This window comes from Babylonia areolata, chromosome 20 (genome assembly GCF_041734735.1).
Source record: "Babylonia areolata isolate BAREFJ2019XMU chromosome 20, ASM4173473v1, whole genome shotgun sequence".
NCBI lineage: Eukaryota > Metazoa > Mollusca > Gastropoda > Neogastropoda > Buccinidae > Babylonia > Babylonia areolata.
In genome coordinates this window covers 22,776,718-22,801,312 of record NC_134895.1, presented here as the reverse complement: position 1 = coordinate 22,801,312, position 24,595 = coordinate 22,776,718, and the positions used below count along the sequence as shown (strand labels likewise).

The 24,595-nt window shown below is 38.8% G+C and overlaps 1 protein-coding gene and 1 long non-coding RNA gene across 2 annotated transcripts; one reads left to right on the top strand and one right to left on the bottom strand.

Annotated features, from left to right (window-relative positions):
* The first annotated feature begins 9,575 nt into the window (after positions 1-9,575).
* Positions 9,576-13,086, top strand: LOC143295312 (uncharacterized). The gene is made up of 2 exons (XR_013057002.1): positions 9,576-11,287; positions 11,396-13,086. It is a non-coding gene; the product is annotated as an uncharacterized LOC143295312 (long non-coding RNA).
* Positions 13,087-13,226: 140 nt separating this feature from the next.
* Positions 13,227-24,425, bottom strand: LOC143295311 (inositol monophosphatase 3-like). Its single transcript, XM_076606942.1, has 5 exons — positions 24,102-24,425; positions 21,346-21,511; positions 19,948-20,043; positions 16,588-16,764; positions 13,227-15,386 (listed from the first exon to the last, which is right to left on the bottom strand). The coding sequence occupies exons 1-5, from the start codon at positions 24,420-24,422 to the stop codon at positions 15,118-15,120; spliced, it is 1,029 nt and encodes a 342-aa protein (XP_076463057.1). The 5' UTR covers positions 24,423-24,425; the 3' UTR covers positions 13,227-15,117.
* Positions 24,426-24,595: the final 170 nt, after the last annotated feature.

The following is a 24,595-nucleotide window of genomic DNA, read 5'->3' as shown; positions in this document are numbered from 1 at the left end:
TGTGTGTGTGTGTGTGTGTGTCTATTCGTTCTTAGTTTAGCGTCTTTTCACTATTAGTGTTATTTGACGATTAAAAAAAAGGGGGTGGGGGGCGGTCAGGAAAAAACAGAAAGGTAGAAATGCATAACTAACATGCAGTTATATAATGTAACAGCAGCAATTCAATAATGATAATAATAACTAAAAACCATAAACAAAATTCTGAAGTACATTAAAGTTTGTGTCTGCCTGTATGTGCGTGTGTGCACGCACGCCCGTGTGTGCGTCATTTCCTTTTCGCTATATTCGTTTTAGCGCGTGGGTGTTTTTATACGCAACAGCCTACACAGGATGGTAATTCGGTCATCCAGTAACTGCTGCACCTGAACCTGATAATCTGTAGCTTCAATGAAGCTGCAGGAGACGCATACACCCTCAAAACACTGTCTGTCCATCGAACCAACGAACAGAAACCTACGTAAGAAAAGAGGACAAAGAGCCATACAAGTCCACTTTCAAATAGACCGCGCCCCCTCCACTCCACGACACTGCAATGTACCCCAAGAATACAAAGAAACCAATGCACTGCAGATGCATTCCGTTAATGCAGGGGCAAGATTGTACAATGTAGAAGTCCTGTAACACGTGTACAACCGGCGCTACTTCAAGCTGATATATTTCGTGTCTGAGAGGCTGTTTGCAAAGTCTGACGGTGTATTTTTTTCGTTGCTACGCATTGTCAGACTGCTCTGAACACATGCGTTGACCTTCACGTACCTTCCCTTAACAAGACACAACTCTTTTCCATCTAGCCCTACCCTCGTTCCACGGGATAAAAATTGCAAACTCATAGGTTCGATATATGCCTTCATAAGTCTGAGATTTGAATAAAAACCACTGACGAACCCCTCTTCTAGATCACTTTCGAATATCAATAAACTGACTGAATGGTCATCATGCTTCCTCCCCCGCCCACCCCCACCCCTCCCCGCCCCCAACCTCTTCATGGCTGCCGTCGGCTGCAATTCGTTAATCAAGAAACTGATCCACTCAAACGTGCCGAAAATTCAGCAGTCGTTCAAGGCAGTCATTGTACCAAACTGATTTTTGATTGGGTTCAGAATGTCAGTGTTCATTATGTTTGGTCTAACAAGCAAGACAGGCAGATCAAAACCGATATCAGTGATCGCGACAACACGTAATTAATTTCCGGTATAATACCCATTGTTGACAAACAATACCGATGGTTAACAAACAATACCGATTAAAAAATAAAAGAAAAAATAATCAGAAAAAAAAACAACGTCAGAAGGACCTATTTCATTTTACTGAAACCGATAAAAGACCTATTTCGAAAAGAAGAAAATACAGAAGTAAAACCGTGCATGAATGTTTCTTTTCTTGAAATCCGCTCCCCAACCGTTCATTGCACGGTACGAGCGGTGGTGGACACGGTGGTGACAAAAATGATTAACACTTGCAGAACTTAAAAAGCTAACTCTGCCGTTGAGCTTGACCTATCCTTCTTGGATCCAATCAGACTCATTCAATAGCGCGCGAATATTCCCGTCAGTATTTTTTTCCCTCTTGGGCCTGTTGACACGAAATGTTTTAATAAAAAAAAAAAATGAATTATGTCTAAAGCAAAATAGAAAAATATCTTTATTCCTACCAAATCTTGTACAACAGTTGAAAACATAATCTTGCTCTCTGTATTACATTTACACATACACTGACATCGCAATATTTCCCCAATACATTCAGAAGAAGAAAAGTGGACATGATGTAAAAATCTTAATGTTCAAAGGCCATATGGTAACTTTCAGACCAAATATATATCTATCATAAACTCGATGACGCTATCAATTTGGTACTGACATCCAATCGTACTTGTTGCAAAGCAATAATTTCTTTTATTGTGATCTGTGTGGGTTTTTTGCTGTTGTTGTTGTTGGCTTTTTTTATGTGTGTGTGTGTGTGTGTGTGTGTGTGTGTGTGTGTGTGTGTGTGTGTGTGTGTGTGTGTTTGTGCCGTGTGTAATTAAGCAATGTAATACGCGTACTCCTTCAATCTGTTTTATGTTTTTGTGCGTAAAATAAATAATTTTTTTATCTTCTTCCTTTTGTTAGTTATTGCGCTTGTGTGTATGTGTTCAATGTTTATTGTATAGCGTATAGGGAGGGGAGCGCTCAACAAGCATCCATTATTATAAAACATAATATATGAATAAATAAATAAACAAATAAGTAAATAAACACAGAAAAATCTCATCGCCATATAAAATATATATTGTCATGCCAAAATGGATAATTTGGAATTTCGAAGAAGTTAATATTCTAAAAAAAAAATTTGCATTTTCTCATATCCTGACATCACTTATCTTTTCAATCACATTTTAATACAGGCGGCAGTTGACAAAACTTCACAGACCGTAAACAAACATGAATATATATATATATATATATATATATATATATATATATCTGTCTCTGTCTCAGTGTCTGTCAGTCTGTCTGTCTGTCTGTCTCTCTCTCATATATATATATATATATATATATATACAGAGAACAAGACAGAGACACAGATACCGACTGAGAGTTAAAGAGAGAGACAAACGCCGAGAGTTAAAGACAGACAGACAGACAGACAGACAGAAGCTGACTTATGACACTCAAATGTTACTCTCTCTTCTGAAAAGCGAAATACTTTTTCAATGTACGCTGTGTGTAAACAATCTATCGTTTGTTGCTAATTTTAGCCTAGCCGACCACACATGATCATAATCTGGGCTGAAACAATCAGCTAAATAAATAAACACAATGTGTAATGTTGTTGGGTTGTTGTTGTTTTTAATAAGAAAGTAAACAAACACACCCAAAAGTCACAGTCCCAACTTACTTTTGTTCTCTCCGGCCACTGTCTCCAGCAACTGAATGAAATAAATGAATAAAAGCGACAACAGCAACTTGGGGAATCAATGCACACAGTCAGGTTTGCAGAAAATCGCTGAAGTGACCACGTTCAACACGATAACCAGCAGCGACTGTCATGAACGAGGAATCTTGCACATGTATCACGCTCAGAGTCTTCCGACGCACTCACACAGAAGCGAGCGCGGACGTCATGCTGAAACACGACCACGGCAGCTGCCTGCTCTTCTTGAGCAGATTCGCTGCACGCGCGTCCACCACACACACACACACTCACACTCACACCTGTATACGTACACACGAACGCGCGATCGCACGCACACACACATATACATGCTCTCCGTTTTCGTTGCTGATCCTTTGATGAAATGACTTCCAGCCGGAGAAACTACCACACAAGACACCCTGTCAAAACATAAGTAAATTGTGGCGACGACAACACCGACAGTTCATACGAGAGAGACAGAGACAGAAAGACACAGAGATGAGGGGTGTGGGAAGGTTAACGCGCGGGTGGAAGCATTAAAATAGGCGGAAAGGAATCAGAACTGACCTTTGCCATTCCTTTCGCCCTTTTCGTCCACGCTGCAAAAGTGGTTCTGTGTTGAAGAGAAGAGCGCTTTGTACAAACGTGAATTATCCCCACTGAGACGGCGCCACCTCAGAATCATGGTTTGAGTGTGTGCGTGCTAGCTATCTGGGCATCAGTTCGTGTCTAACTCACTCATCGATTATCCGTTCGAGTAGAGTGAGAGGATAGGAAGGTATGCACAAGAAGTTTAAGTGCGTGCTGCACAGAGGACCTGGGTTTATCGTTTCATCCGAATGACTGGACGCTCAGTTTGATTTTCCAGTCAAACGTGGGAGAAAGGGAGAGAGCGGGATTCGAACCCAGACCCTCACGGACTCTGTATTGGCAGACGATCGTCTTAACCATTCTGCCACCTTCATCAATACCAGAACAACACAACACAACACGCAAACTGGACAACACCACACCACAAACCACACCTCACCATATATATTAAAGCGAATTGTAGCTTGGACCATCTTCAGAAATGTCCACATACTGTTTTCGTTTAAGTACCTCAATGGGGTGCTCCGTGTCGAACACAATGCACAGGTCCAACGAGTCTCTTTTGTTCTCCAACCTCTTTTGTCCGTCAGGGTCACGTCTGCCCCGCAGACGACAATACGTCACAAACGTCATGAACTCGTCACTGACCGCTCGCGCCCCACGTGGCAGGCAGAAAGAAGACGGAAACAGGGAGTGGGTGGGAGGGGGTTGCGGATGTTAGATGGGCGATGTGGATGTTGAAAAAAAAAAAAACGAGGCAAGGCCTTCAAGACTCACTTGTGATACACTTTAAAAAAACCACCAAAAAACAACTAATCGTTAGAATGTTTTCTGTATTTGTTATTATAAAGCTTCGCGTTTAAAAAAAAGAAAAGAAAAAAAGAAGAAGTCCTAACCAGATTCGAACTCCAGAACTGATGTTGATGGGAGGTCACCGACCTGTACGCATTTAATGTGCACGTGTTTTACACACATCTCACAAATAAGTTAGAACAAATTAGCAACCACAAGTGCGTAAAAAAAGGACCTCTCTGACTGAATGATCCTTCATCGCTCGCTTTATAATTCAGTTTCTCCCTGTTAATCTCTGTCTGTCAGTTGGATGAGTTTACAAAAAGCGTTCAGACTTAGTTACCGAGTGACCCATTTACCTGTCAACGTCACACATGTGGCGAAAAACAGACATCGCTTGTCACATTATTTTACATTCCGTACCACCATGCACGTGTTTCAAAGCCGACGGTGATAGACTGAGTGTGCGTTTGTGCGTGCGTGTGTCAGTGTGTGCGTGCGTGCGTGTGTGTGTGTGTGTGTGTGTGTGTGTGTGTGTGAAAGTCAAAATCGTATTTCAGGATGGTAAGTTGACAAATGTGATAATGAAAATGACTACACAGTTGCACATCTGTTTATAGAAATAGAAATGCCCAAAACACACCCGGCCACGTTCTCCATTTTACACACACACACACACACACACACACACACACACATATATATGCCAAATCGAATTCGAAACATTTCACAATAATGAATGTTGGCGAATAGGTGTGGACCAGTCTCACTGTTTTTCTTGTAGACCGTTAATGAGATGTTTTCTCAGATTTTTCTTATACACGATTCTATTCGTAATAGCTACGTTTTAAAGTGAGTGGAGGTTTATTCCCTAACATTCTGCCAGAACACAGGAAGCTGGAACTGTAAAGATTATTTCTCGGTCTAGGTATATAATTTTTATTTATATAACATAATGGTTGTGTCTGTTCTCATTAGTTTCAGTAGGGTCTGTAACCTTTTGGGGAACATTTCCAATTATAACATTATCTATTATCCATGCAAACAACCTTGCAGAAGAACAGCCTGTTGTGGAAAAATGTTAAGTTGTTTATAATCTATAGGGGTCAGGGGCCTCGACTTCAAAACACTACTCTTTTCAATGCTCTTTTATACCCATGGTGAATACATTTTAATAATTATTCTAGCTTCAGTGGTCTAATAAAGTTGATGCATAATCGATGACTGGCTGAAAATGTGCACAGAAAAAAAAACTTTAACGAATGGACGTCAAGGATTTTTTTTTTTAAATTTTTTTTTAGAATCATATTTACCAACTGAATTATCTTACTGGAAAGATGTTTCCTAAGTACGCCATATGGTCAGTCCAAGAAAGATCTCTGTCAATAAATACACCCAGAATTTTAAGGGAATTCACCTTTTCAATTCTGTTTACTCCTAGGAGTAGTGGTGCATTAAATGAATCAATGTTTCGTCCTTTCTTTACTGTAGTGCGAATACATACATTGACTTTGTTTTTTATGTATTTACATACATGTGATTAAACTGTCCAATCATTAAGTCCCTGGGTATTACTATAAATTCGTCTGTAAGCTTACAGGCATCTGAATTGTTTAAATGAAAGGATGAATCATCTGCAAATATTTCCCTTTTGCATTTCATGAAACAAGCTAGGTAAGTCGTTGATTTATGTAGACAATAAAATTAATCCTAAGATGTGTCCCTGGTATACTCTGTATTTGGCTGGTGTAGATTTAGAGATCTTGTTATTTACTGTTACTGTTTCATATGGGAATGAAAAGATTATATGTGTAAAATCGGTATTATAAAAAAAACAATAAAATTTTTAAAAAAAACCCAACTGATTTACGCAGCAATGAATGACTGATTACACCAAAGTTTTTCCCCCTCCAAAACATGTTTAAAACAAAAAGTTCTGTAACTTTATTTTCATTTATGTTGTGCAAAAGACCGCCAGTAAATTGTATGAGAGCAATGTGACAAGAACAATTTTCACGAAATCCGGACTGGCCTTCGTGGGTTAGTTTGTTGTTAACGAGATAGTATACAATGGGTTTTTTGTTGTTGTTGTTGTTTTTTTGGGGGGCGTGGGGGGGGGGGTTGCAAGTGTTCGGTTTTTTGCTGTTGTTTCTTCAAAAAAATTTCTTTTAAAACATTATATATATATGGCTTAAAAGACTAGACAAGACAGACATTGGTCTATCGTCATACTGATGAGAAGTATCAGAAGAATTACCTGGTTTATAGAGTGGAATGACTTCAGCTTGCTCGAATGTTAAAGGATAATACATGTATTTCTTCGCGATACACAAATTACAAAGGTAAATACCAGTGTATAAACAACACCAGTGGAAGAAAACTTTAATATCCGTCCATCTAACTCGTCCAAATCGTGTGTGCCAGCTTGACGGGCGCAATAGCATAGTGGTTTAAGCACTGAACTTTCAATCTGAGGGTCCGAGGCTCAAATCACGGTAACGGCGCCTGGTCGGTAAAGGGTGGAGATTTTTCCGATCTCCCAGGTCAAAATATGTGCAGACCTGCTAGTGCCTGAACCCCCTTCGTGTGTATACGCACGCAGAAGATCAAATGCGCACGTTAAAGATCCTGTAACCCATGTCAGAGTTCGGTGGGGTATGGAGACACGAAAATACCCAGCACGCATGAACCACGACAGAGTCATCGGCAAGTCGATGTTGGTCGTGTAACGGAAACAAGAAGAAGAAGATTTTGAAGTTTCAATTTCTCAAGGAGGCGCCATTGCGTTCGGACAAATCCATGTACGCCACGCCACTTCTGCAAGACAGATGCCTGTCCAGCAGCACAACCCAACGCATTCATTCAGACCTTGAGTGCTTGGAAATATGTTTATGTACCTATCACAGTGGATTTGTTCTACAGAATTTTGCCATGGGTTCTCTTTCAGTGTGTCAAATGGGTACTTCACACGGGACCTCGGTTTTTGGTCTCATCTAAATGACTAGACACTCAGTGTGATTGTCCAAGCAGACCTGGGAGAAATGGCGAGAGTGGAATCGAACCCAGACCCTCACAAACACTGTATTTAAGTGTCTTGGCCATCCTGCCACATTATATTGTAATTGTTTTAGGTGTGATAAAGTTTTACTTCCATCCAAGACCGTCACTGGATGGCTACATGGAACATGAATTTTCTTTGAATTATTGTTTCAAGTTACAGGTCATTGAAACTTGCCCTGTCGTTTGATGTAATTTTATTAGCAATGGCAGCAAACTGATTGTTTATCCGATCTGCTGTCACATTAGTGATAGTTTGTTGGCTTTCTGACACATGTTTATTCAAATCTGACCAGACTTTTGTGGAAATCATCAATTAAAAAAAAACCCAAACAAACAAAAAACAAAAAAACCGTCTGGATTTACATTTCACAGCATTTACTTTATTTGCTCAACGATCAACATAATATATCTTCAATGTCAATGTTGTATTTCGTTATCGGTTTCTTTTGTGTTGTACATGGTACTTTTTTTTTATTTTTTTTTATTTTTTATCTTTTGGCTTTAGAAGTGGTGCATGTTTTTATGTTGTTTTTTTATATACACAAAAGAATGTGTTTTTCCAGAATTTAGCTGCTTCATCAGGATCTCAATCTTATCTGATGTATGTAATCTATAGCTGATATTGTTAGATCAAAAGAAAACTCTCATTTAAAGTTTGTTTAAAAAACAAACATCACATATAATTTTGTCCTATTTAAAAAAAAAAAAAAATAACAGGATTTTGAATGACGAAAATATAACAACATCCACATGGTGACTACGTACCCCAACAATATTTTGTTGTTAAATTGTATAAATGTGATCAGTAAAAGTATATGGATTGTGATCTATTAAAGCATCGATGTATGTTCACTTGCATGTGTTGGTCTGTCAATCATTTGTTCCAAGCCATGCGAGGAGTTCCAATGCCATTTTGATTTGGGTAAAATCTTTATTCAAATCTCCCAAAATAATTGTATCATATTCAAACATTAACACTCCATCCATAACTTAATCTACCCCCGCCCCCTCCATTTTGTATACTTGGACGGAATTCCTATTAAATAGGGTTTATCACCATTTATTTTAATTTCAACCCATGCTGATTTGATATCAAATGTGTGTGTGTGTGTGTGTGTGTGTTCTAATGGTTTTTCTTTAAGTGTGTGTGTGTGTGTGTAGCTAACAAAAAATTTTCCTCATGTATTTTGAGCATGCAGTATCATCTGTCTGTCTCTCTTTACTCACTCGGGTATCTTTCCTGCCACTCTGACAGTTTGGCAGCCCCCACTTTAGCCAGTTTCGATGAGTAGGCCCTTACATGTACATTGAGGCAATCATACTCCGCTTTCTGGGGTGATTGCATTTTGGGTTAATAATTTCACATATCCATAGTCTACCAAATCATGACATGAATTCACAAGCTGTATGACATGCATACTTGATCTTCTCCATGAATGTACATCTGGTAGAGGTTAAGGCACAAACAGTTCTCATGTGTATGTATGCCTGAGTGTGTTCATGTAAGGGTGTGTCTATCTTAACTGCCCATCTGTGTCAATACTTGAAGTTGAAGACTATAAAGACTGCAGCTACATGATCAAAGAAGGTACAACAAGGATGATAAAACTAGATTATATTACAGAAAATACTGCTGTCCTGTCAACTCGAGGCAGCCAACCATAAAACTGAACCAACCAGAAAAAAACACCTCAAAAAGTTCATCTTATAGGTAATAAACAGTTTTCTGACAGAAGAACGTTTTGAAATGCGTCAAAGCATCCTTGTAGGTTGGCAGCAAAAGCTACTTTATTGTTATAAACTACTTTTAAAAATGACTTTCTTTGTGGTGATGTGAACAGACACATGCTTAACATCCTAAACACGGTTGAGGCAGCCCTTTTTTCCGCTTCGAATCAGGCACCATTGCATCACGCACAGCGCAAGATTTTTACAGCCAAAAGTATTATCACACCTTCTTGTGAAGTCAAAAACAGAATGAGTAGGTGAGAGAGAGACTCAGAGCTTACAATTAAACACTCCATTAAGACTTTGACTTGTATAAGTGTGTGTGTGCGCATGTGCGTGTGCGTACATGTGTGTGTGTATGTGTATGCGTGTATGTGTTTGAAAACTGAACAAAATAAAATAATGTAAATTAAAAGAAACAGTTAACTAAAAAGAAATGAAGGAGCAAAACGCTCAAATATAGCTAGGATTTCTCTCTCACAATCACACACACACACTTTAGCTGTCAACTCCCATGGAAAAACAGTTTAATATGTAGACTAAGAATACACACGTATTACAGCATCACATGTGTATTAACCAACAAAACATCCCTCATTTTAACAACAACCCACATCTCTGTAAATACAAAATCACCCCAGTCATTGCAGTACACACACTTTCACATTATAACTCAATCACCAAGTTAAAGGTCTGTTCCCCTCAGCACATATGATACACAGTTAAACAATGTAATCATGAGATGGAAGACAAAGGCATTACCACAAGCACATTAAGAAATTGGAAATGTGCTGCATCCAGAATGATTATACCAAAGCCACGTCTAAAGAAAGATTATGTCAAAGCTACAAATCAATCACCAGTGTCCGCATGTTGTGGAAGACCACTTTCAGTTAAATAATTTAGCAGAAATATATATGCTGAATTGGTTTCTTATCTGTAAAAATATCCAATTCCAGTCAGAAAATTTGACAGATATATAAATAATATACACTGAATCCATTTCCCAGCAACAAATTCAGAGGAAAAAAAAACTCACAGAAAATGAATGTGCCATTTTGAGCTGGCTAGAAAGACTGTGAGAGGGGGAGACAGCTGCTTAGAGCCAGTATAATAAAACTGCAAGAGATTGCAGTTGAAGTGAGTTCTTGTTTTGTATTCTTTTCATTAATTTCAGCACATGTAAACATCAGATGACCTCCACCTGTCTCACAAGACGATGGACTGTGTCTGTTGATCAGGGGTTCAGTTAAGTTTAAAATATCTTGAGGGTCCAATGAACTCTTTTTCCATAATTCGTGAGGGTCCCAAATTACCAACAGATGGTCACTCTGATGCTGCACATTCTAATATAATCTGTATCGCTGCACATGTACGATGACAGACTGATGGTCTGATATCCTATTTTCCGCTCTTTTTATGGGTCTTTTTGACATTTTTAGAAAGTCTCAGGCATCTGTTCATTAAAACATGCTCTGCATCCTTTCCATCTCCAACGCATCAGGGATGTATATCTATATTTTACCTGACGTCCTGTTGGTGTTCACAACAGAGTCTGTGATGAATGCAAATTAGCTGGATTATTCCAAACTAAAACATTCCCTGAAGACAGACCTATGGTCTGAAACATTGGACACCTCGTATCAAAAATGAGTCTTAGTTTACAACAGTTTCTATCATCTTTCTCCATTTGTAGTTTTCATAGACTCAGCAATCATCTTTCATTTCATCTGTGATGAGTGATGAACGATTCAATCCTGGAGGAACAATCTTTGCAGCACACCTTGCATTACAAGAATGCAAAAGAACCCACGGCAATGAACGGGTTGTCCCTGGCAAAATTCTGAAGGAAAACCCACTTTGATAAGAAAACAAATACACTTGAAGTAGAAAAACAAGGGTGGTGGTGGTGCTGCAGTGTAGCGATGCGCTCTCCCTGAGGAATGCGGCCTGAATTTCACACACAGAAATCTGTGGTGAAAAAGAGTAATAGTACAATACAAAGCTGATGGAGCCAGAAGCTGGCAGTGAACAGTACCTTGGGATGCATCACTTCTCCATTTCAGGACAAGGCTCGTCTTTTTTTCTTTTTTTTTAAAGATGTCTCTGGTCGAGGTTTGACATCAGGATGGTCAAGCTGACCCTCCCCTGCTCCTTGGCTTTTTGAAAACCCTATCTTCCTGAGGTACTCAGAATGTGTTGAAAACCCTATCTTCCTGAGGTACTCAGAATGTGTTGAAAACCCTATCTTCCTGAGGTACTCAGAATGTGTTGAAAACCCTATCTTCCTGAGGTACTCAGAATGTGTTGAAAACCCTATCTTCCTGAGGTACTCAGAATGTGTCTGAGGAAATGCTTTTTGAAAACCCTATCTTCCTGAGGTACTCAGAATGTGTCTGAGGAAATGCAGTTGTCTTTTGTCAGCAGCAAGCTGTCCTTCCTTTCAATGCTAACAAGTGGATGCTCAACATGCACGTCTGGTGCACCTTCTGTTCAGCGTTTTGCGCGAGTATAAACAGTGCAACGACAGAACACAGGGGGAAATGGGAATGTTCATAAAGCACTTGTAATTTTTGGATCAATACTATATTCTTCAGGTGGGGAAGCAGTACAACATGGAATTAAAACATCATTTCACAATCCAACAGAATCTCACAACAGAATTTGGAATTAATGGACATGAAACTACAGAGAGAACGAAAGGCGATGTCCGATGAATTGACAGTAAAGAAGAAACGCAAAGGAACCAATGACAAAACAACGCAGCATGTACTTTTCAGCTGGATTTCATCAAATCAAGCAGCACAGAAAACTGAGTAAGTACATCTTGTGGTGATTGTCTTATCAAGCTATATTATACAGAAATATCTGTCTGAATAAGTAAGCAACAGATTCCTGGAGGGGTGTGTACATGTGCATGTGTCTGCATATAGTTTGCAAGCATGCTGGTGCATGTGTGTGCGTGTGCATGTGTGTGTGTGTGTGTGGAAGAATCAAAACCATAATCAAATCTAGCTGCTACAAAAATAATGCGTCTAATAATACATGGCATTTAGGCATGACATCATAAAGCAGCAAAATGAGTATAAAGCGTATGACACATCACAGTTTACACTTTAACATGGTTTGTGTTGTGTGTGTGTGTGTGTGTTCAAATAAATGTGTGATCATGTGTAAATCATACAGGTTTGTAGACACAATACCAAAGGGTGAAACCAACTAAACTGAGTATAGGATGTGCAAGTTATAACGGGGCATGTACTTTCAACCAAATATAGGATGTGCAAGTTATAACGGGGAATGTACTTTCAACCAAGTATAGGATGTGCAAGTTATAACGGGGCATGTACTTTCAACCAAGTGAAGGATGTGCAAGTTATAACGGGGCATGTACTTTCAACCAAGTATAGGATGTGCAAGTTATAACGGGGCATGTACTTTCAACCAAGTATAGGATGTGCAAGTTATAACGGGGCATGTACTTTCAACCAAGTATACGATGTGGAAGTTATAACAGGGCATGTACTTTCAACCACTTGTATAAGAACTGTGTTAGTCAGCGTCATATTTAAAAATTTGGCTGACAGTGTCTATGTCAGCAAAGTTTGTTAATTCAGACTTTGTTCAACAAAACTTAATTATATCTGAAACGTTTGTCAAGAAAATGATATTCATCTTTCAATACACTAAATTCAATTCTTTGAAAAACAAAACAAAACAAACAAAAAAACCAAAAAAACACAACATCTTTTCACATTGTGTGTTGGGAAAAAATAACAATAACATCTTTTCATATTGTGTTCTGATAAAGGGAAAACAGTGTCATGCTAAACATTCAAAAATGTTTCATGTCACACTCACATGCCAAATAACCTCACAATGGTTCTGTCTTCACAGACATCTGATAATATCATATCACTCACGCACAAAACGGGTTAAGCATTGTTTGCAAATTCATGGAAAATGTAAACTGGACAGAACATTCTGTCCAATGAAAACTGATCTCTGTGGACATGAAAACATGTAGCCACTTGTAACTGTAAGCCTATTTGCTTTAATCTCATGCACTGATGACACAAAATGTATAAGTTGTCCATAGTTACTTTGATCCACTTTCTTTTATATGGGCATATGATATGAATTATAGTGCTCAAAACGGACCTCCCACAACTCCCTCCCACATTAGAAAACATAAAAAAACCAACAAAGAGACAAAACAAAAAAACAACAACTGGAAAGCGTTGGAGCAAACTCCAAACTAAATCTGGAAGATGATATATCACACAAGCTGTAAACTCAACCTGTGAATACATCATTAACTAAACCTGTGGGAGGGGTGGGGGTTTTGGGGTGGGGGTTATCAGAAGCACACATTTAACATAAACATGCACACAACACACACAGGTATTATACAAAACTGTCTCCTAACCCCAGCCAAAAAATCCACATTATTTCGCTCAAAATCATCATGGTTGAACAGGAAAAAAAAAAGATGGTAGTTTTAAACCGCATGAAGTTCCAAGGCAAAAGAATATCCCTCCATAAATAAGAACATGAACTACATCACTTTCCATTTCTGATTTTCAAAAGCATGCAAGCAAATGAGCTCTTTTGAAGCAGTCATGAGCACAGTCTGATGGACGAAGTCTACAATTCAGAATGACAAATCAAGTGTTAGAGTTAGAGAAGTGCCAGCTCTGTGCCGTTTTCACACAAGGAGCTAAAAAAAGAAGAAGACTCCTCACACCCTTCCCATTCCAAATAACACAGCATAAAAAAGTCCTCTTCACTCTCGGTGTCAGCAACATAAATTACAAGAGGTGAGTTGTCATCTAAAATCATGCTTAAGGCTGTACCACATTGTATTTACAAATCATGCTGTACCACATTGTATGCTAACATTTCTGGGCACCTTTTCCCTCCTTGTAATATCAACCATGTTTTAACTTCAGAACATAATGCCAAACTGATCAAAGGATGTCAATTTTTGTCAGGACTAAGCGTACAGTGAAAGAGGTCCCATGTTCCTGATATGAACCTGCAGTATTATCTTTTTATAACCCTTTCACTTCTGGATCTACTTGTAATTTTTGCAAAAAAAAAAAAAAAAAAAAAAAGAAAGAAAAAAAACCCCATCAACATCTAAAACAAATTTTTGTAATGAAAAAAAGATAAGAAAAAAAATCACAAGAATTAAAACAATGCTAAAAAAATATGTAAAAGTATGTTTTCTTGAAGGAACATGACTGGAGGACAGAATTATCCTCCTCCTCCTCAGTATCATTCTAAATTTTGTCACTGAAAAATATACATTTGGTGGTGACGACTCACTTAAAAATCACATGTTCATTTCTGTCAAGATATTCTGTCGTTAGATTTCTTTCCCCAATCACTGAATCTTTTATTATGAATGCAACCACAGACTGGTTAGGTCTTATCAGTTTTAAATTTCATTCAAAAAGAACAAAGCCCCAAAACATTCTCTGCATAACAGTTCTGCCAAGAATGACATCTGACTGACCATAACTAATCTAAATCATGTGGGGTGGGGTGGGGTGGGGTGGGGGGGTGGGGGGGGGGAACACACCAAATAAACAGGTGAACAAAGAGAAATTGTGCATGGAAGAACAGAATCAAACAAAGAACACTGTGGTATGACAAATACCACCTGAGGACTTTGCAGTGTAAACAGTTATCAATATGATGAAATGCATTTATCACCTGTGGAAAAAGTAGACTGTAATCCCAAAGCAACACTTCATCATTTCATGCAACAAGATATTCTTGGCTCCTTCTTCCCAAATGGTATTGCACAAAAACAAGCAAGCACCCCCTTACCCAAATAATGCCCCCCACAGCAATAAATTACGGAACATCATATTCTGAGTTTGCTCTCTCCTCAAACCATCTTGCCCAAACATTACCATGTCACAAAACCCACTATGTACACCAAAGAATGATTCACTCTCTGAAACATTCAAGCACGGAAGCACGGACACATACACGCACATTCATTCTCAACATACAGACTGGGAACAACCATCCGAGTTTCTATCTCTGCCGTTTGCCCTTCAAGGTGTCCATTTCGGGCGTCAGCTTCTTGAGCAAATCGTAGTGGTGGTACAAGGTGGCCAGCAGTCCGTCCTCATTCTTGGGGCTGTCGGAGGGGTAGTAGGTGATGTAGTTGCCCTCCAGCGTGGTCATCCTGCCCTCCACCGCCTTCAGGATGGCGTGGCCTGCGCAGATGTCCCACTTCTTGATGAGGGTGACGTGCACGTAAGCGTCCACGTTCCCTTTGATCAACTCCAAGGTCTTGTAGCCTGTGATCAGACATGGGAGATGACACAGGCTGTTTTTGATTAACGCTGACTGTAAGTGTAATGGTTCGATTTGTATCCATGACAGCATTTTGTGTTTTTAATCTGCAACTGTTTTCCTATTTCGTGAGCCACTTGTTTTTCGTATTCCGTGAGCCACACACACTGCATGTTCAGCATCACTGAGTCATGTGACTAGGGTGAGCTGTGCAATGATTGGCCAACACCCATCAGATGGTAAGTCCAGAGTGTTTGCCAGCAACAAAGGTGGGACAGCTTTACTGAGGAGCAGACAACACTTGAACAACAAAACTCAGAAGGCAACATGGAGACTACTGTGAAAGAAGACTGTGATGTGGAGACTGCAGCAGAAGACTGAGACACTTCACAACAAGACCGCACCGCAAACTGACAAAGGCAGCATCAGAAGAAGACGTCAGAAACAGAAGACAGCGTCCCTGAGGTCTGCACCAATCAACAAGAGACAGGTCGTGGCAAGGACTGGCCAAAGTAAATTGGGTCTTCCTAAATGTGGCTCACTATGTGTATTGCATATTGTTTTTTGTTAAAGTGTTTTTAAAGCACACCGAGATTTGGGAGAGAGAACTGAACTGAAATGTGAAAGTGTAAATTCTTGGATTGGTCTTTGTGTGTGGAATGAGCTGAGTGAGTGCAGAGTAGAGAGGGATTTTTTAATTTCTTGGGAGTTCCTGGTTGAGGTCACACTAATTAATGAGAGATGAAAATAGCATTCATGATAAACATGACAGATCATTTGGATGGAAAGAACACTCATGATACATGGAAAGAACACTGATGGTAGACAGAACATTCATGACAGAAAGTTCACTGGTGATAAATGGAAAGAACATAGGAAAAACATTAATGAAAGAAATATATGTCACTTGATGCTGTTTTTCGCAACATGGGTAATGACAGCTTGAAAGCAAAACAAAACAAAAATCCCTTTGAGTTTGGTATGACAGACTGAGACATCACTACCCTATACTCTGGAGCATGAGACAAACAGTAAGATACAAAGAGTGACAGAGAATAAACAAATATAAGAATAATAATTATGAAAGAGAGAAAACAGTCATTCCCAAGCATACATCCTCCTCCTCCCCTTCCTCCTCCCAGGTCACACACTGACAGCTGAGACAGACAGACAGACAGACAGCAGTACAAACAGACCACCTCTCACCTGCACCCCCTGCAGGAACCACTTCTGTTTTTTCACCTAGGGCCTTTTTGGCCACATCTTTCACATGCCCTTGGTGTGAGCGTGACACGATGATCTGCTGGTGTTCTAGATCCCCTTCATTCCTTTCTGGAGCTTTCTTCAGGTTTGGGGAGTGACCATAATCAACCCATGCCCACACTGAAAGAGAATGCTTCCCAAATTAAAAAACTGACGGAAGGACAGAAACACATTTCTACACACCAAGCAGAATTGGAGCAGAAACACATCCCAATGAAAGGAAAAACAATTCTATCTATGTATATCTCTATCTATCTACCTAAATTTGTCTCCAGGCTCCAAAGAATGCCACTCAAACTGGAAAAAAAAAACCCAACTAAAACAACACACACACAAAAAAAAAACCACACCATGCAAGAGAAGATTCACCTCACTCAGCATGATAACAGTCATAATACAGCAACCAAACCCACAATATTCCTCTGGCTTGGCCGGGTCATTCCATAACATTTCTCTACAGAATATGGGGAGAAAAAAAAAAGTACCCGACCATCCCCCCAAAAAAACACACCCACAAAAACAATCATACACGGCAGAATACAAATGTCAAATTAAATGAAAACTGCATACACAGCAAAAAGACTGCTGAAGAGCAAACATGTTCTGGCACTAAAAGGCAAAGCATTATAAAAGTGATTAATATATACAGGTGAACAGAGCAGGAAGGCAGAAAATCAGAAAGAGACTGAGAGAAAGGATAAAAGACTGAAACAGAGACAGTGGGAAGACAGGGATTTCCAAAAGGTGGGAATACCAGAGTTTGGGTTTGGTTAAGGACACCATGGGTCATTTGACTGGTTCACCACAATATTAGTAGCCTGAATAGGTCATTTTGAAAATTAATGGGTCAGGAAAAACAACCCCTTATTCCCACCCCTGGTGCTCCCGTCAGTCACCCTAAACCCCCAAATTTTGTTAATGAATTTGTACTTTGTCCATCACATTTGCCTGTCCGTTCATCTGTGTGTGTGCGCGCGCGCGCGTGTACGTGTGCGCGCGCATCCGTGCGTGCATGTGTGTGTGTGTGTGTGTGTGCGTGCGTGCGTGTGTGCATGCGTGCGTGCGTGCATGCGTGCGTGTGAGTATGTGGAGAGAGAGAGAGCGAGACGAACTCTCTAAGTGCTAATGTTTGCTGTGTTATGATAAACATGGAAAATACAACATAGTCATTACTGAACTTTATTTTGCAATGCTGAAACACTTTCTTGTGCTGACTGCTCTAGATAGTAAATATTCACATTATGAATATGGTCAAATTAATATAAAGGAAAATGTAGAAACAAAAGCGAGGCAGTGTGACTGAAAGATATCAGATACAGTCACTGTCTCTTATGCTGGTCTAATACCATTGCTTTAGGAAAGCGCTTTCCTTTGTGGAAGCCCATATCTTCACAGTCGTAAAATCAAAGGTCTCTAAAATGTCCTAAAGTACCTTGCCAGCATAATCATGTGCGGACCTGTTTAATTCCGTTTTTCTGTATATACAGAAAAAAGAACAAATGACCTTTAAAGAAAGAACTATATCAGTACAAGTATGTTGGGTTGTGGAAACACAAACTTACTCCCAAAAGGATGACTGCTCAAATGACAAAATTTAAATGGTCAAGCATGTAACAGTGTACATATCTTGATTGGATCTCAATTTTTTTGAAAAGGACCACACTCTTGAATAACATCAATGAAATATACACGTAAGTTGTCCATGAACGCTAAGAAATCGTTCAGATTCAGACTGTCAAGACATGTGCAGACTGGAAGAGACTGTAGCTGTTCTGAACATTATTACAACACTTTTTGACATTAGGCAGCTACTTTTGATGACATGCTTCATGATGAAGATGATGATTTCTTATGGCAAAATGTTCTACATGTGTCGAAGCCATTCCCAATTCGAGGAAACTGGCATGAAAATAAAAAGCAAAACTGGTACTGTATTCCGCCGCAGTTTACAATACATAAGTGACTATACCTTTATGTAAACGTATCTTGTTTCATTTCCCAGCTGGGTACAAGTTTTGATTTTTTTCCTCCACCATGTTTGGCTGTAAGCAAGTTCTTAGTGTTGGATGTTGAACTGCAGAGCAACAACAGTAACGATTATATTTTGATTTTTCAGAGTCTGAAACTGCGATTGCAGATGTTTTGCAGGAGAATAAGAGAAATCTACACAGAAGCCCCTTTAGCATGACTGATTTTATGAAAAATTAATAAGTCAAGTGACCAACTGGCTGCCACATTAATGGGCCACTTCAGAATTGTCATTAATGTCAATGACCAAAGGCTGACACGAAACCTTTACCCTGGGATACCATAAATTTTATACTCATAGTCACAGTCATACAAATGCATCTGTCCTTGCCTCATGGGAAGCAGAGGAAGACAGAAAGAGAAACAGATAGACATATAGACAGACAGGCAATAAGAGAAGAGACAGTAATACATAAGACTAAGAGCGATGGAAGAGACAAAGACAAGGACTGAAACGAGAGAGATCATGAACAACATTCTTTGAAGAGTTTGCACACCCACATGCACACACACAATTGTATTATACATCATAATCAATACAGATTCTCAGTTTCAAGATGCACGCTATGAGAAAAAAGAATCTATATCAAGAAATTAGACAGGAAAGGATTCTTTGAATAGGCAAAAGCTGAAAGATGGCAGGAAGGGTGAGAATCAGAATGATGGACACAGTAGGGGAGATTAATAGACAAATCACAAAACAGGACAAAAACACAAATGGAGAATTTCATTTGTTTACCAACAGACTTTGTACTGACTCCTGATTTCAATCCAGAACTTGGTATGAAGTTGCTGTAGGCTCAATGACTTCAAAATGGTAGAATGGGAATACACATCAGTGTGTTATCAACTCCATGAATCTGTTCTTGGAAATAATTTCAATCCACTATGATTCATATTCCAATTACTGCTCTATGTAACAAACCCCTGCTGGAATTATTAACCTCAAACGAACATGGATAAATGAAGCATGACAGCCGTGTTACCATTTTTCTCTTAAAAAAAGAATGATTTTAAACAATACAAATCTGCTTTCCTATCAAACTGTTATAATGTACATTGTAAAGCAAAAAAATGTTCACTTTTTTTTCTCTTGTGTCTATTCATTAATCTTTGGGTGCGTTCGAGTATCACATTCTCTTTCTATTTCGGCTCAGATAAAGTAGATCCATCTTTTCAGATGCTGAAATACTGCACACACACACAAAAAAAATGTGTTCAAAAGATTTATGAAGATGTATGTGAGTGATTGTAATGACCAGGGCAACAACCCACCTGTCTCATCAGTGAATGGTCTGTGAATGACACCTATGGTAGGCTCCCCATTGACCACAACACACACCATGGTTGTAACATACTCATAGAGACCCTCTGCAACAACACACACAGTTTTATTTGGAAAAAAGAAGGCAAAACAGCATGAAAAATAGCACAAAGGATCTATTTCATTGTCAGCCTCCACTTAACAATTTAATGAACAATTAGAATTCAAACTAGAACATATAAAATATATATCTATAGTTATTGTGCACAAAAATTCCTCATTCTCTTAAAAAAACAAAAAAAAAAAAAAAACACCAAAAAAACACAAAAACACACTAAAGCAGTGTATAGTATATTACTATTAGTATACATGCGCGAGTTAAGACTAAAGAATGGAAATGGGAAAATGGGTAAAAAAAAATTTTTTTAAGAAAAAAAAGAAGAGAAAAAAAAAAAAAAAATTATTAGATGTGGTGGCAGGGATGATCTTTTCCAATCACACCCCTCAGGATATGGGACATATATTCTATAAATATATATTGCAGAGCTCCAGTTTTATTTGTGTCTACAAATTACAATGAGATGTGGCGCAGTTTTCAGCAAACAATCCAAACATCTAATGATGTATTCAGATCAAACTTGATTGAGTAATACACCATGGGTATTCACTACACAAATCAAAATTTCAATGGACATCTGAGTAATCATTACACAATTTCATTTTTTATCATTGAGACTGAGAGGCAGAATGGTTAAGACTCTTATCTGCCAATGTGGTGTGTGTGAGGGTCTTGTTTAGAATCCCGGTCTCTCCCTTCCTCCTTGACTGAAAAATCAAACTGAATATCTGGTCATCTGGATAAGATGATATATAAAGGTCCCATGTGCAGAATGCACTGGGCGAACTGGAAAAGAACCTATGGCAACAAAAGGGATGTCCTCTGGCAAAATTCTGTGTAAGAAATCCACTCTCATAGTGATACTAGTCACAGATACACAACTTTAACTATATGCACTCAAGGACTGACTAAGTGTGATCAGTTATGCTGCTGATCAAGAATCTACCTAGCGGATGTGGTTCAGAGTATATAGGATTTTTTTCATTTGCGAATAGTGCATTCACAGTGAACTGCGAACTAGTATATGATCACTATTTATATGTTGTTTATGTATGCATGTAAACTGTAATACATTGTAAGTGTAATGCACAAGATTGACAAGAAATCTGAATCTGGAGAAATATCAAAGTAGCCCCTTTCATTTCCTTAACTTCAAAAACTTCAGCTTGTTCTCATTCTCTCATCTTTTGACTGTAATATGAGACTAACAAACGTAAGTTTGATAGTATTTCATGGTTTAAACTCTGAAACAGAGTCTCCTCATAGCTTTGTGGTTTAATTTTGGACATACCTGTGTATTCCTGAGTAGCATCCAAAGGGTCAATCCAAACAGCAATGTTGTTGATTGGGATTTTCTGGTCACTCAACACTGAAGTCACAACCTCAAACAGCTGCTTGTCAACATCAGGGATCTGGTTGAAGTCCACTGGCTTGTTCTCATGCTCCTCTGAGATAACCTACAAACTTATGCACATCATTTTTCCTTTCTTTTAAAAACAAAACAAAAAACAACAAAAAAAACAACAAAAAAACCAACCCAGAAATCATCAAAATCTGCAGTAATATTCACAGAATCAAAGTTGTAACAACAATGAGAAGTTCAATTATGTCAGTAGTCCATGCTACTTTTGCTTAACTACTAATACTGACAGTGACATGTTAAACTCAAAGTAGTGGACAATACCATAACTTTGTTACAATGGAAGGGAGGAAGGTGGCAAAATGGTTAAGATGTTTGTTTGCTAATACAGAGTCCAAGAGGGGTTGGATTTGAATCCCATTCTCGCCCTTTCTCCCAAATTTGACTGGAAAATCAAACTGAGCGTCTAGTCATTTGGATGAGATGATAAACCGAGGTCCCATGTGCAGCACACATTTGGCGCACTGAAAAAGAACCCATGGCAATGAGAGTGTTGTCTTCTGGCAAAATTCTGTAGAAGAAATCCACTTGGATAGGTACACAAGTATGTATGTATATGCACTTGATCAAGGCTTCACTAAGTACACTGGGTTATGCTGCTGGTCTGGCATCTGCCCAGAAGATGTGGTGTAGCGTACATATAGATCTATCTGAATGCAATGACACCTCCTTAAGAATCAGAAATAATATAAAAGCTATTTAAAAAAACCAAACAAAACAAAAACAACAACAACAAAATCCCACATGCACTCAAATGCAATTTGTCTAGTATAGTCTATAATGTTATGGTATATATATATATATATATATATATATATATATATATATATAAAATCTGACGTAGCTGTTTTTCTCAAACTTTCTATGGCATTATTTATTTGATGATATAGTGAGAGTGTTGGCCTAGAGAAAATGTGTCTGCCTAGGAAATAAGAGAATTTGAGCACACTGGTTTGATCCCCACATGCAACAGTATTTTCTCCTCCTTTACTAGACCTTGAGTGGTGGCCTGGACACTAGTCATTTGAATGAGATGATAAAACGAGGACCCATGTGCAGCATGCACTTACCACACATAAAAGAACTCTCATCAACAACAGTGTTGTTCTCACAAAATTCCATAAATTCATAAAAAAGTATCCACTCTGAATTTGTTAAGAAAACAAATACACTTGGTAGAAAAAAGAAAATGTGGCGCTTTCATTGTAGTGACACGCTCTCCTGAATTTTCCACAGAGAAATCTGTTGTGACAAATGAGTAATACAATTAAATTTTTTTCAAAATAATTATTCATGAATAAATCTTATTTTATCAATTTCATGGTACAGATCAGGGCTGTATCCACATTTCTTCCCTTCCGGCTCCACTCTTCTGTGTGACTGGCGGAGTGAATGTCCATGCCTTGTTGTGAACACCATTCATTGAGGGGAAAAATGTGTTAATATTGTGTGGCACCCATACCTTAACTGGCTTAAGAGACAATTTATAGCAATAGAAAGGGTCCAAAGACGGGCAACTAAATTATCAAAAAAATGCAAGAATGTGAGTTATCAACAAAGACTTAGTTACATAATTAAATATACACTCACTAGAAGGTAGAAGATTAAGAGATTTGACAGAAACTTATAAGATGTTAAATAACATAAATGATGTAAATGCAAGACATATCTTTAGAATGTGGGATAATCATTATGATAGTACAAGAAACTCAATAAAGAAAATTTGTTTAGAACAAGTGATGGCCTAGAGGTAATGCATCTGCCTAGGTAGAGAGGGAATCTGAGCGCGCTGGTTCGAATCACGGCTCAGTCGCCAACATTTTCTCCCCCTCCACTAGACCTTGAGTGGTGGTCTGGATGCTAGTCATTCAGAGGACACGATAAACTGAGGTCCCATGTGCAGCATGCACTTAGTGCACGTAAAAGAACTGTAAAAGAACTCATGGCAACAAAAGGGCTGTCCCTGGCAAAATTCAGTAGAAAATAAAACAGGAATAATACCGAAAAATGGGTGGCACTCTGAGTGTAGCGATGCTCTCACCCTGGGGAGAGCAGCCCAAATTTCACACAGAGAGATCTGTTGTCACAAAAGAGAGAAATGCAAAGGCAACACCAACCTTAGAAAAAAAATTAATTGGTTGACCGAATTGCACAAACATGAAATGCACTACCAACCAAAGTTAAACTTGCACAAAATACTAACACGTTCAAAAATCTCCTTTCTATAGATATTATCTTAAAAGAATTTTTGGGGGGTTATGATGAATGAAAGCAAAGTTCTTGCAGAAGCATACTTGCGTATCCCGCCCAACAACAACAAACAAAAGGAAAAAAAAGTACATAAAATAAAAAGTAAGAAGTGAAGATGAAGATTCGATGGGGACATAAAAAAGGCCGAGAGGTCTAGGCAGATGACCTGCCAGTCTCTACACTACTGGATGGATGGGTGGAGTCTCTCGTCGGTCCGACGGATGAGCAGGCAGGCAGGCTTATCTGTCGGGTGTGTGTCACAGAGGACTACAGTCTACTAGTACTACCACTACTACTACCACATCGTGCATATCGTCACCGCACAACCGTGCAATGGGTTTTAAAAAAATAAACCTACATAAGTGTTACATCCATACCGTCAATCCTGGAAAAGCCTTCAAGAAACCGTTCACAATCGTTCTGTGACTTTCCAGATCGCCTTGAGTCAACATTTCCTTGGCCCCTTCTTTCGTTTTCCCTTTTGATGTTGCTTGAAGTTTGTGTGCATCTGCAATTTCCCTAACTCTTTTCCCTCCTCTCTCAGCAAGAACAATGCTCACCGAAAGGAGCTCTCTCATGCTTACTCTCTCATTTCTTGAGAAACCAGGTATACCAAAAATATAGAAAAATAAACAGATAGCAAGGACGACTGCAATTAGCAATCCCACTGGATTTAGCCGAACTGTCGCTGGCGCCATGCTGGCAACTGGAGCTGTGAAGGCTGTAAGTTAGTTTCGTAACAAGTTTTTGTTGTTGTAGGTTATTGTGTTTTGTTTTCTTACAATATATTAAAAATAGATGCAAATATAACACAACATATATTGTTAAATTCAACATCCGTTCCACGATTTTCGGATGTTAGAATAATCCG